This window comes from Enhydra lutris, unplaced genomic scaffold (genome assembly GCF_002288905.1).
Source record: "Enhydra lutris kenyoni isolate GAN:26980312 unplaced genomic scaffold, ASM228890v2 scaffoldscaffold12, whole genome shotgun sequence".
NCBI lineage: Eukaryota > Metazoa > Chordata > Mammalia > Carnivora > Mustelidae > Enhydra > Enhydra lutris.
Genome location: NW_019154096.1, coordinates 2,463,358 through 2,478,186, shown reverse-complemented (window position 1 = coordinate 2,478,186; position 14,829 = coordinate 2,463,358). Strand labels below are relative to the sequence as shown.

Genomic DNA, 14,829 nt, shown 5'->3' with positions numbered 1-14,829 from the left:
CTGCGCTCAGGGAAGGAAGGCCGAGGAGCACAGTCTTTGTGCTCTCCTTCCCCCTCGCTCCTGCAAACTGGTATCTTGGCGAGAGGCGCTTATACTCTTCCCTGATTTTTGTGGCTGCAGACAGGGAACACCTCTACAGCGCCTGGCTCAGGTGGCCAGGGAGGCTTAAACTCAGAGGCCCACAGGATTATGACGGATGAGGCCAGAATTCTTAAAAACGAACACCCCCCAGGGCACAGCAGGCTGCATAGACCCAGGAGCTCCCTCTTTCTGTGAAAGAGGCCTATTAGCATATCAACAGAGCTGTAGCCTGAGGGGCAGGCTTCTCATTAATGAGCTAAAGGCAGACTGTACCTCCCTCCTGAGACCTTAGAGCGAGCTTTATCTTCCCACCCTCCTTCTGCCAAATTGCAGATCGCCACATCTGTCTGAGGGGAGATCTTATATGCGCCTCATTTCTCTGCCGGGTACCCTGGTTTGCGTGAATGCTGCCAGGGGGCACCCCTGAATCACCTGGCTCTGGGGAGCAGGGTGGCTTGTGTTCCTGGTGTCGGGTCCCCAATGTTGGGTCCCCCAATAATGGGTCCACGGTCAAAGGAGCGAGACTGATACAAAGCGAAGGTCAAGCAAAGCTGTATTTCGTGCCAAGCATCAAGAATCAGACGATGGTCAAACAGACTGGTAGGGGCCGCCCCTTACAGAGAGGACGACGACCCCTCCCTGCCTCACAGACTAACTTTTATAGAGCAAAGGCCATGTGGTTGAGCCTGGCCACACACAGGTGGCCAACTGAACTACAATTCACCCCATAGTAGACATTTGCACTAGCCTATCACCTTGGTGAGAATTGGTGCCCAAAAGGCAGGGACCACACTCCTTGGTAGCTAGGAGACTGTATGCGCCCCCACTGATTGGATGTCTCCACCTGGCCTGACCCACCCTTGTATTTGGGCTGTTACCTGGGACTGGTTTCCCGGACTTGCTTCTAAGTAAGTTCCCCTGGAGGGGGGCAGGGTCAATTTAAGTTTTACTGCATAAACAACAAAATGGCTGTTCAACCGAGGTGGGGCCGCTCTGGCTAAACAGGCCCTTACACTGGGTCCCAGTGGACTGCAACCAAGCAGAGAAACAGCTCTCGGCAGGCTACCAACTCCAGGGCACTGCATGGGGGGCAGACAGGAACATACCCCTTGTCTTTCCATGAAAGAGGCCTCCTTGCTACTCCCAGAGCTTGTATCATGGGGACAAGCTTCAGGTCGGGCACACCACCAGGAGCCATGAAGGTATTCTCAGGGAACACGGGCTGAGGGATGCCATCATCGTCCCCTCCGCCCCTTGCCTTGCTACAGCTCCCTGCTGTCTGCCAGAAAGGAACACACACACTCATCTGGAGCCCTGATCTTTACAACTGCTGCCCATGCGACACCCCCAGATCATCTTGTTCTGGGGCCAACAGGGTTAACGCTTGCCATCCCACATGACTGTATATACATCTGCATTTTTGAAAAAGCTGCTGCCTGAGGATCTAGCTGTCCCAGTCAGCCTGAATCTAGGTGCTAAGCTCTTCTTCCCTTTTGGGTCACTGACTGGCCCGGCCTCCTTCAGCTACTGTCAGTCGTTAAAAATAAAATACACTGCCTGGGCAATCATGAGGGTTTGAGACACAGCCAAGAGCTAGGGCAGGCCTGACCAGTAAAGTTCATCTAGAGGAGGCCACTCCTTCCAGACTGAGAGGGGTAGCTGTTTCATTTAATGCACAGAAACCCATACAGAAAGTCAAGAAGAATGAAGAAACAGAGGAATATGTTCTAAATGAAAGAACAAGATGAAACCTCAGCGAAAAAATACTAACCAAACAATATGGAGTACAAAGGAAATCATAAAAATGCTGCCCCAACTCAGGGTAAAAATGGATAAGAAAAGTGAGAAATTCAATAAAGAAAGGAAATATAAGAAAATTCCAAAGAGCTGAAAAATACAACTGAACTGAAAAAAACAGGCGAGGAGGTTTAGTAGCAGACAAGATGGAGCTGAAGAGAGGATCCGTGAATTTAAAGACAGAGCAGTGGAACTCACCCAGTCACAGCAGCAAAAAATGAAAAAAAGTGAAGATAGCTTAAGGGACTTAAGGGATAATACCAAGCCAACTAACATTCACATCACAAAGGCCCCAGAAGGAGAAAAGAAAGTGACAGAAAACTTACCTCCAGAGAGGATGGCTGAAAACTTCCTTAGCCTGGGGAAAGTAACCCATTAAGAAGAACCAAAAGAGACCAAAGCACACTACAGTTACAATACAAAAGTTAAAGCCAAGAAGAGACTCTTAAGAGCATCAAGAGAAAAAAAACTTGTTACATCCAAGGAAATCCCCATAAAACTACTGGCAAATTTTTTTCAGCAGAAACTTCTCCTCTAAGATCAGGAATAAGTCAAGGATGCCCATTCCTTTCAAAAGTGAATTTTGCAAAAGCAAAGACAAACAAGTGGGTCCACATTTTTATTCAATGTAGTACTGGAAGTCTTAACCAGAGCCATAAGGCAAGGGAAATAAAAGACATACAAATTGGAAAGAAAGAAGTAAAACTATTCTTATTTGCATGAGGACAGGATACTGTATATAGAAAATCCTAAAATACACTCCACCGACAAATGGTGAGAACTAATAATTCAATAAAGCTGTAGGATACAAAATCAATATACAGAAATCTATTGTATTGCTATCAACTAATAATAACCTATCCGAAAGAGAAATTAGGGCAGCAATCCCACATACAATTGCATCAAAAGATTAAAATACCAGGGACAGATTTAATCAAGGAGGTAAAAGTCTTGTACAGTGATAACTATAAGGCCCTGTTGAAACTGAAGAAGATACAAACAAATGCAAAGATATCCCACACTCCTGCACTGAAAGAATATATATTGTTGAAATGGCCAAACGACCCAAAGCAATCTATTGATTCAATGCAATGCCTCTCAAAACTCCAATGGCATCTTTCACGAAATAGAACAAATAATCCTAAAATTTGCATGGAACCACAAAAGATCCTGAATAGCCAAAGCAATCTTGTGAAATCCGGAGGTACCATGTTCCCTGATTTCAAACTATACTATGAAGGTACAGTAATGAAAGCAGGATTGAACTGGCATAAGAACAGACCTCCAGATCAACAGAATAGAAGAGAATCAGGAAAATCTGTAGTCAATCAACTTATGACCAAAAAATCAAGAATATGCAATGGGAAAGGATGGTCTCTTCCATAAATTGTAATGGGAAAACAACATAAACCACATACGCAAGAATGAAACTGGACCCCTACGTTACACCATCCACAAAAATTAACTCAAAATGTATTAAAGACTTGAGGGGCGCCTGGGTGGCTCAGTGGGTTAAACCTCTTCCTTCAGCTCAGGTCATGATCTCAGGGTCCTGGGATCGAGCCCCTCATCGGGCTCTCTGCTCAGCAGGGAGCCTGCTTCCTCCTCTCTCTCTGCCTGCCTCTCTGCCTACTTGTGATCTCTGTCTGTCAAATAAATAAATAAAATCTTAAAAAAAAAACCAAACCAGTGTATTAAAGACTTGAATGTAAGATCTGAAAGCCATAAAGCTTTTTAAAGAAAAAACAGTGGTAAGTTCCTTGACGTAAGTCTTAGCAATATTTTTTTTTTATTTGACACCAAAAATAAAGGCCACAAAAGCAGAAACAAACAAGTGGGACTGTATCAAACTAAAAGCCTGCTGCACAGCAAAGGAAACCATCAACAAAATGAAACGGCAACCCACTGAATGAGACAAAATACAGTTAAATCATGTATCTGATAAAGAGTTAATATCCAAAATATATAAAAACTCATACAACTAAACAGCAAAAAATAACCTGATTAAAAAGTGAGCAGAGGACCTGAATAAACATTTTTCTAAAACAGACATCCAGAATGCCAGCAGGCACATGAAAAGATGTTCAACATCACCCATCATCAGAGAAATGCAAATCCAAATCATAATGGGATATCTCCTCACACCTTTTAGGATGGCTATTATAAATATACATCCTTTTATATATACATATATAAATATATACATATATTTCATATACATACACATGTATATATAAAATAACCAGTATTGGCAATCATGTGGAGAAAAGGGACTCCTTGTGCACGGTTATTGGGAATGTAAATTGTTATAGTCACTGCAGAAAACAGTATGGAGGTTCTTCAAAAAAAATAAAATGAAACTACCAAATGATCCAGCCATTCCATTTACAGGTATCTGAAGAAAATGAAAACATTAAGTCAAAAAAATACACGTGATCCTACGTTCATTGCAGCTTTACTTATGGTAGCTAAGATACGATAATAACCTAAGTGTCTACTAATGGATGAATGGATGAAGAAAATGTGATACACATACACACACACACACACACACACACACACACACACCCCACAGGAGTATTACTCAGCCATAAAAAAAGAAACTTGACACTTGTAACATGGATGGGCCTTGAGGGTATTATGCTCAGCGAAATAAGTCAGACAAAGAAAGACAATTACTGTATGATCTCACTTAAATGTAGACTCTAAACAAACAAATGAAAAAGCTCATAAACATAGAGAATAGACTGCCAGTTGTCAGAGCTGGGGGTGGGGGGCATGAAATGGGCAAAGGGGTCAGGAGGTACAAACTTTCAGTTATAAAATAAGTAAGTCTAGGGAATGTAATGTACAACATGGTGACAACAGTTAATAACACTGTATTACATATTTGAAAGTTGCTATGAGAGTAAATCCTAAATTTCCTACTCATAAGAAACTATAGCTATGCATAGTGACAGATGTTAACTAGACTTAGTTTGGTGATCATTTTGTCGTATATACAGATATCAAATCATTATGTTTATATCTAAAACTGATATAATATTTTGTCAAGTATATCTCAATAAAAAAATTGTTTTGCACATAGTGAGAGGTTAATGGATTCTCCTAGTTTTATATACATTTAGGAATCTCACCTATTTTAAGAACCAGGAAATGCTCACTGTGCACTGAGAAAGGCATTTAAGTTCCATATGTGATACAGAAACCATTTTATCAGCTTTCTATAGAAGTCACTGGCTTCCTAATGTCATCAGATAATTCTATTACTTAAACAAGAGAATCCACACGGAATGCTATGGCTATACCTTGCAAGACACATGTAAGAAGACGAAGGCAGCAATGGAAGCCAGTCAAGACAAGGAAAGAGGAATGTGACTGGACCGAAACAGATTTAAATTTTCACTTTTATTTGACTTAAAGAAAAATTCTCAGAGTGATCGAGTGTGGCTTTTCCATTGTGAAATGTTGTGATAAGGATCCTCTTTCCCACCCAGGGAGAGAACACAGAAAGTGAGATCCTTCCCAGGTATGACTAGAGAGGAGAGAAGGGGCCGGAGGAGGGGAGGGGTCATTCCCTCTCACCCCTCACTTCTGCAGACCCTCCCCTGCATCACCCTCCCCTGGCCATGCATGTTCATCCTGTAAACACCTACACCTATGCTAGGCCCTGGGGGACCTATCTGCTATTTTTACTTCCTCTTTACGTCCTCTTCCTGCCACATGATTTGTTTAAGTCTAATGAAACAAACTAAACATATCCCTCCTATTTTCACCCTGGCACATGGCACTTCAAACACACTGACTGACTGATTCAGAGAGATACTGGCCACGGAGACAGAAAACAAAGATGGCTGACAGTCCCCTAGCAAATACCAAAGCTTCAGATGTTGAAAAAAACAGAATTTTATAAAATCTTTAAAAAATCTACAGGTTGGGGCGCCTGGGTGGCTCAGTGGGTTAAGCCGCTGCCTTTGGCTCAGGTCATGATCTCAGGGTCCTGGGATCGAGCCCCGCATCGGGCTCTCTGCTCAGCAGGGAGCCTGCTTCCTCCTCTCTCTCTGCCTGCCTCTCTGCCTGCTTGTGATCTCTGTCTGTCAAATAAATAAATAAAAAAAAATCTTAAAAAAAAAAAATCTACAGGTTAAGTCTAGCAGTTTAGCCTAAGGAAAACATAAAACAAATTGATGTTTAAAAAAAAAAAAGATATTTTCCTCATGGTTATTGCAATTATACCTGAAATATACATTACTATACGATTTTATATGTATGTGAGTGTATGTGTATCCACACACGTATGTGTTCTAACATGAAGTTTCACTATTCTCTTTTATATAAAGTTTCTATGAAACTCCTTACTTTTACTGGGACACAATAAAGAGTAATTTAGTGTTCTGTCCTTTCACTTTCCCTTCTTCTTTTTTTCTCCCTCCTTTCTTTAATATTTACTGAGTGCTTAATACACATTCCAGACTCCAGAGATATAAGAGAGTCAACATTCTTGTTCATGCCTCAAAGGAATCAATAATATCTCCATCTGCCAAACAGTAAAGCAAATTCAGTCCATATAAAATCACATCTCAACCTGATATTTGTCATGGGCTAAGAATCTATATGAAATGTTCACAGGATACGTGGGCCATGGCAGGAAAGTAGGCATCTTGCATTTTCCAAAGAATTCCAAAGGAATTCAAAGGTAACCAGTTGACTCTTTTTTATTTTTATTCATTAAAGGCAGAAATATTTAAATGTTTACCTGAATATACTCTGTGAGAGTGTTAAAGACTTGCTTTGCTACTTGAATTGCTTTGGAGAAATTCCGTTGTCCTTGTTCGTCAATAACGTCTTTCCCAGAGTAATACCAGTAAAAATCGCTAATGGATTCCTGGAAAAGAGGGGTGATAGGATTAAGATACAACCTCAAGCTACCACTGACCTGTCCTCCCTAGAGAGAAATAGCAGCTGGAGAGAAGAAGCAGAAAACTTAGCTTTAAAAATGACGGTCTCTGATGATCTTGAATCTCACAGACATAAGGATTCATAACATCAACATATATTCATCTACTGAGCAAAGCTAAATGTTGACTATGTTGACTAAGCACAAAAATTAGACAAGTCATGGATGTTTTTTGGGTTACAGACATCAGGGCTTTTTCTCCAACAAAGCCCATAATGTTTCCTCGTGAGAACTCCCAAATGTTCCTTGTTCCTGTAAATGCCCCTTAAGAAACTGATTAGACTATTAAAAACACTGACACAACCAGGGCGCCTGGGTGGCTCAGTCAGTGGGTTAAAGCCTCTGCCTTCGGCTCAGGTCATGATCTCAGGGTCCTGGGATCCAGCCCTGCGTGGGGCTCTCTGCTCAGCCGGGAGCCTGCCTCCCTCTCTCTCTCTCTCTGCCTGTCTCTGCCTAATTGTGATCTCTGTCTGTCAAGTAAATAAAGAAAATCTTTAAAAAAATAAAAATTAAAAAAAAATAAATTAAAAAAAACAAACACTGACACAACCATAAACAAGATCAACCTTTCTAAACAGGATGTTTTCAATGATAACTTATATTGGAAGGAATTTTAGTTGGCTAAAGGAGTAACACACTGTCGTCTAGCACGCAGACTAGATTTGGGTTTTGAGATATGATTTTAAACATCACAAATAGGTTTTCAGCAATATATTTTTTTGTAATTTGCTTCCAAAATGGAAGCTTTATATATATATAAAATAGTGTATATTATATATTATATATATAATATATATATATATAAAATAGTGTATATTATATATTATATATATAATATATATATATATATATATATAGTGCTTTTACACACTCAAAAGATTCAGGAAGAAACTGAAACTTTGTGCAGGTTTTACACGACTCTATCTGGCCAGTTATAAATAAGACGAGGGAAATAAAATTTGTACAGGACTCCCATTACTTAGGAGCCTATGCCTTCAGATTCAGTCTGTTAATGTGTGAAAGATTATTACAATATCAGGGAGATGGAGTGTTAAGCTGAATTTAAAATTAATTCACATTATCAGGACAGCTGAAAATAACTACCTGTTAAATTTAAGTGTATTATAGATATTTGAAAGCCTTTCCTTCTCACTTTTGAAAATGTTTCAAATACTCTTCCCCCATTTATCTATGAACTGCAGCAGAAGGAGCAGAGCATGTAAGTACTTTGCAAAACGAAAATGAATTTAAAATGCCATCAAGCTGAAAACTATGGGGGGAAAAGATTCCCACTTATAGAAAGGAAATAATAAGGCAAAGAGGAGCCAGGATCAGAGGCAAAGACAAAAGGAGCAGTTTCACTCTAGGACTTGGTGAAAGGCTGTGATCAAGGACAACATATCTCCAAAATTTCTGTCTAGTCATCCATCAGAACACATTACAACACGACAGTTTAGGAGCTCTGCCCCGTCATTTCAACTACCCCGCCCTTCCATTTCTTCCCAACAGAAGGCAACGCACCTGGACTCTCAGGAGGTAGTCTACGGTCGAGATGATTATGTTCACAGTCGTATTATTGCCAGTCTGAGTTCTCAGATAATTTTGAAAATCTACATAAGATCAAAAGATGTTACTTAAGCTTCCCCAACAGTTTAAAATGAGTTATTTGAAGAACTCCAAAACCAAATGATGTCTCCAGCAAAATCATCATGGCTAAGAATGGTGCTTGCTTTATTCGAGAAGAGTGTTTTACGTGGGCATCCCAACACATCAAGGTGCTTCACAGACTATCCATATTCAATTTTTGGTCTACAAGGTGGCTAACTCTGTTTCCTGATCCCTAAGTCTAGAGCTCTGGGCATGTGAATCGCCGGAAGGAGTTCCATCCTTTGGGATGGAGTAATTAAATTATGTATTCAGTTATCCTTTGTCCCTCAGTACTGTTCTCAGTGCTGGGAAACAAAGATAAAATTAAGATACAGTTCCTGCTTCCTACAGAGTCTGGGAGAGAGCTAGTTATATCAACTTGCGAGAAAGCAAGTTATATCAATCACAAAGGAAAATACAAATACAATGAAGTAGATTCCCCAGTTAAAGAGAAGATGTATAAAAGAAATAAAGTCCTGTATTTCTCTGTAGCTATCTATTTCATGTATCTCTTTTTTCCACCGTCTTCTTCAACAGAAGAACAACTGATGGAAATTAAGTGAAGTGGCTAGCAAAGGACTTTGAAAGTAGGAATGCAATACATAAAAGGTCACCGTGCGTGTACTGAACACACTGAAGAAGGCTCAGGGCTGACTGCTGACTGGTTTCAAAATTCTGATTCCTTGGTACCATCCCATAGCCTGAGGTCTCACACACCTGAGTTGTGTCCCTCACAAAGCAGTTGTAGGAAGCGAAAGAGGTCGCAAGTGAACTCGTCGTCCTGGAGAACCTTTTCTCCTGCAGAAAATCCAGAGAAATCAGACATGATCAACTACCCTGGGCTGTCCCTCCCCTTCTCCCCACCTCCATAAAACTTGCAGGTTGATCTAGCATTGTTCTGAACCAAAAACAGTCACAAATCATAGCCAATGTTCTATCTGAAGCTCATTCGCTCATGCGCTTGGCAATAGATGTACTTTTTCTTTGTCAGAAAAGAACATTTGAATCTTAAAACTCAGGTTTCTCTCTGTTAAAAGTAGCAGCATGGGTTTGGCAACATTTTAGAAACAACCTGAAGGTTTAAACGTTTCTTCTTTTCTTTTCTTTTTTGGGGGGGATAAGGTGCTTCTAGGAATGATCTCTACATCTCTTAAAAACACCAAAGTTAAGTCTCCTTTGTTCCCAGAGTAAGACCAAGTGATTCAATGCAAAGGAATTCAATGCATATGGAAAACAGGACCAAAAGTTTCTTTTATTTAAAGAATAATTAACAGAAATTGTAAATAACAATAGAATTTTAAATGACTAGAAAACGTTTCTTAATTCATTTCAACTAATGGTCTCATTAGCTTGCCTATGGGTTTAAAAAAAGTAAAAGCTTCAAAAATCTGATACAGAGACGTCATTGGTTGGAGCATTACTTGCAGAGGAGAGAGAACTGGCAAACAGACCTATGTTAAATATCAAACCAAAAGAAAGACTTTGGTGGCTCATGCTCTGTGAGTGAAACTAAGCAGGAAAGGTGAAAAGGCGGCTAGCTCAGAGCTACGGAAGCATCATTTAAAAACAAAACAAAAGTAATCTGGTTTCTCTTCAGATCTTATAAATCTTTCGCCTTTCAGAAAACAAAACAGAACAAAACAAAACAAAAAAACAACTATCTATGGGGCAAGCATGACACCTCAGAAAAGGGTTCAGATATTTTACCTACATTTCAATCAAAATCTATCTTGATCACAAGTCACTCTGAAAGCAAACATAAAAAAAGAAACAAACGGAAAAACGGCACCACACAAATGAAAGTTGATTTCAAAAGCATAGAGTGTCAGTGGAAAAATTTTCAACGTTATGAGTGTACGTTCTGGCATCTAAATGTGTTGTTCAGAAATCAAAATGACACAAAAATGTTGTTCGGCAAGTGGATGGATGTACTTATGTCTTCGAAAAAAAATGGTAATAACTTTTCAGACCGGAAATACTTTGGGTCAAGAAAGAAAACTATGCAATGACCATGTGTTTACTTTAACTAAAATTATGAATGATTATAAGGACAGAGAGCTGATGGACTTACCAGTCTGTAGTCTGTGACTTTCAAAGTGAGAGGCTTCATATAATGGGAGGGTTAGGAAGCAAAACCATTTTGAAAACTAATATAAACATTAAAAAAAGTACATAAAATCACTGTCCTGGTTTCCCTGCAAGATATGATATTTGGTGACCAAACTAAAATCACCATGCATACAGATAGTCGTGTGGCAAGTTCAAGTTTAAGTGAGCATTGCTGTGATTCTCAGTCCATGGCTGATAAGCCCATTCCTCAGCGTCTACATTCATGGCGGGATAGCAAAGAAAGGGAGAACAGTCTAGGCTAATAAACGGAACTCTTCCCAGATGATACTCAGTATCTTTCTGTGAACTATTTGAATCAGAAGAGTCTTTAACATAATATTTAAACCAAAATATGATGAGCTATTTACACAGACTTATTGACTCTCTCCTTGCGAGCCCATCTAAAATGGTTTTTGTTCTAGAAAACTGCATCAATAGACCAGGTACTTTCAATGTTCATATACTCAATGTGGAATAAGTAACCCTTGATAGAAAGTCCTCAGAAAGGTTAACAACGAAAAAAAATATATATAGTCTACCTGTGTTCCTAGAAATGCTCTGCACCATGCACACTGACTTATGACATAAGGCTGTATTCATTGTCTGCATGCACAGTAGTTTCATGACATACCAAAACACATACAAGTAATTTCACTTACATAAGAACACGCTGAACACAGCAGAACAATGGGAAGAGGAGAGTGGGAGGGGGCGGCTAAGCCTTTATTCACCATCAGGGGATATGAGGTATAAACTGGGGTGCTCTTGCCTAATGGACACATTACTATCTGATTAAAATGCTGCCATTCCCCATGCTGCATGTAAGTGGTACAGCAACAGAGATGGATGATGGCTTTATGTCTGCAGAAGGTACAGGACCAACCGTCTACTTTGTGATGTATGCAAAAGAAATTCCATTGCAAGATGGAAACCGAGATTAGTAACATAACGAAATGGAGTAAAATGTAGTTGAAAGTGCTCTGACGTTCTTAAAATATTTTGTAATTGGTTCATGACGGTCAAATGCAAATAAGGTAAAGGGCATTCCTTTGGTTTCATTTTTAATTATAAGGGGCTTATGATTTCTAATACCATAATAAAGGGAGAGTAATTTCAATACTGTTGCTGCTGATGAGATGGTTTTATGTTCCCTACTGTTTTCATCTGTGAAATGAGAACATGTGCACTACCTCATTGGCTCTTTATAATTTGTGGAAGCATTTTTAGAAATTGTGGAAAGGTTACAATTATTAGTAGCAGTGGCAAGAACACTAAATAAAGATGGGAACAACATACCTAGATGATGAATATGGTGATTTGAACATAATTATTAAACGTGTTCAATATTTCTGAAAAGCCAATTTTAGTGGGCCAAAATATTCTCAAAAACATAAATTCTCACTTGGAAATAATATTAGTAGACTTTCTTTATTCAAGCTACCAGTAAAATTAGTTCCTATTTTAAATATCTAATCACTTTCATTTTTTTTTAAAGATTTATTTTTTTATTTGAGAGGGACAGCAACTGAGGGGAGGGCCACAGGAAGAGAATCTTCAAGCAGACTCCCCATGGAGTGCAAAGTCCAATGTGGGGCTTGACATTACAACCCATGAGATCACGACCTGAGATGAAACCAAGCGTTGGATGCTCAACCAACTGAGCCACCCAACAGCCCTCAAAAATCCATTATTTTTAAAGGTCACTGTTCCACTCACTAATTGGTTTATCTAATTAATAGAAAAGTACATAAGGAGTTGTTTAAGTACTTGTTTTATTGGTTACCTAAAACATCCATGGACATAGCTCAATGCTGTGACCTAGAGAGGCTGGGTTTAATTGTTATTAATTGCTAAAAGTTATCAATAATTGTTAAAAAAAAATGAATGTGATGAGTGAAAAGGCTACCTATATTAAAAACAACTGAATTAGGATTAATAGACCAGAAGACTAAGATCCTCTTTGTTATAAGGTCTTTTCATGGCAACATCTCCAATAATAGAAAGCTAAAACGGTGAATAGCATGAAATAGAAGATTGGCTGCATCAAAGAACTCCCTACAAAAGCTTGTTAACTGGAACTCAAGAGTGATTCCCCACCGCCCCCCCACCCTGCCAAAACCACGGAAGAAATAGTTTTGATCACTGATCTTCAGAGGACTCAAATATCTATTTTGTACAATGGCAAAAGTGAAAGATTAAGATAAAAATATTTTTAAATAGTGAAAAGTCAGGTATTTGATTCCATGTGGGTGATTTTACTGTCACTGCTTAAATGGTTTAACTGGCTGCTTAAATTATACTACCACTCAACTGACAAAGGATACAGTTTTTTAAATGGATTCACAAGTTAACGTTTAGTTAGTGGCTACAGTATGCTAGGCATTGTGCTAGATATAGTCTCTCATCATTTCATCTCAGGTTTGCAATAATTCTATGAAACGGGTTACACGAATCCCATCTTGTGGTTCAGTAAACAAATGAGCAGTTAAGTAACTTGACAAAGGTCCTATAGCTACTGGCTAGTTAAGGGTTTGAGTCCAGTAAATTTCAAAAAACATTCATTAAGTGTCATCTACATACTAGGCACCTTGTGAGGTCCTGGGCACATAAGGAGTGACAGACACAAGCCTGAACCTGAAGTTCATAGTCTAATGGAAAAGACAGGCAATGAACAGGTCATTTCAATATCATATGGTCTGAGTCCAGTATGCTCTAGTTTCTACACTTCCTAAAGCTCACATCAGTAATCGATGAGATCTTTAGCTAACAATCACTGACTACATGGATCCTATGTTAGTTAAAATTGTGAACTCCTACTTGTTTTTATCAATTTTAGAACCCAAGGAAAACCATCTTCAAGCTATATGGCCTTGGGAAAGTCAGTTCACCTTTCTGAGCCTTTGTTTCATCATTCAGATATGGCAATTAACAATCTCCAGAGCTGACTACTTTATAGGGCTGTTGGGAGAATAAAATTGGTTTGAGCAAGTACAATTGCGTTGAGATATGCAACACACAATAGGAATAAAAGTGACATTTCAATGACATAAAGTCATAGGTTCAAAAAACCTAGGTTTCTAAAACACAGACTTCCAGTGGGTTGTGGATGTGGTAAGTAAGCCACATATGCCGTGCACTCGACCTGACACCAGTGCATAAAATGTACTCCTCTTTCAGATCCCAAGACAGCAAAAACCACCACTACATGAGATAAATTAGGTATGTCCCATGGATAACAGAATTAAGGACCTGTCAGCTACAGAGGAAGACATTCTTTTGCTTTCAAATGGGATTTGCAGATTATTTCTCTTATAACCTCTTACTGCCTTCCAGCTCCCATTCCTCTAACTGGAGTCCTTACTGTTCTTCACCCATTCCATCCACCGACACCCTGACGGATCTCCCTGCCTTCAGCCTGCGGAATTCATCGTACACAGCGCTGCCCACAGCACTGGTAGGCGATCTCATTGCAACACTCTCCCACGAAACAGATGGGTTCCTATAACAGTAATTATGAAAAACAGACTCTTAAAAATTCCCTCAATCTATCATTAAACATAATAATCTCAGAGCTCCCAACTTCCATGAAGGAAATCATGCTGCTCCCTAACTTTGCAAGACTCAGGGTCTACTTAGCATGCTAGCTGAGGAACAGGTCATTTATGCACTGGAATGTCACTGGTCGGAACAGTGGATGCTAGGAACTTAATGCCACATGGGCCATCACACAACATGGAATACTACGGACGTGTTACTTACATAATGACTGTCCGTGGCCTCAGAAAGAAAGCACGGAATTCCTCTGCATGGCACAAAAGGCTTTCACAGTGTCCCACGAACTATCTTTCTCTTCTAGTCTGTTTATTTCTCTCCAGCCATATTAGGTCAGTGACGTTCCTTGTTATACCTTGTACCTTAAGCCCTGCGTGTGCGGCTCCCTTCCACTGAAATGTCTTCCTTTGCCTTCCTTATTTACCAGGTAAACACCTACTTCAGGCCATCTGTTACCTCTACCGAGATCCTTACCGCGTGAGCCTGGCAGCTAAGTACTTCAACTCAGTCCACTCATACACACATATCATGGGTCTCAAAATTATTTGTTTTCAAGTCTGTCTACACAACGCTGAGCCCATAAAGAACTCAGATGCCTAGGACAGCATCTAGCACATAACAGCCACTCAAATTTCGGTCAGAGCTTTACTGTTTAAAAACTGGGCAGGGATGTTAGGAAAATCTCT

At 39.7% G+C, this 14,829-nt stretch overlaps 1 protein-coding gene across 1 annotated transcript in view; it reads right to left on the bottom strand.

Moving 5' to 3' along the window:
* LOC111144745 (ryanodine receptor 2) overlaps positions 1-14,829 on the bottom strand; it is a 549,385-nt gene that overhangs the window by 54,783 nt on the left and 479,773 nt on the right. The window contains 3 exon segments of the mRNA XM_022499183.1: positions 6,635-6,763; positions 8,357-8,445; positions 9,200-9,280. Coding sequence (XP_022354891.1) covers positions 6,635-6,763; positions 8,357-8,445; positions 9,200-9,280 — 299 coding nt within the window.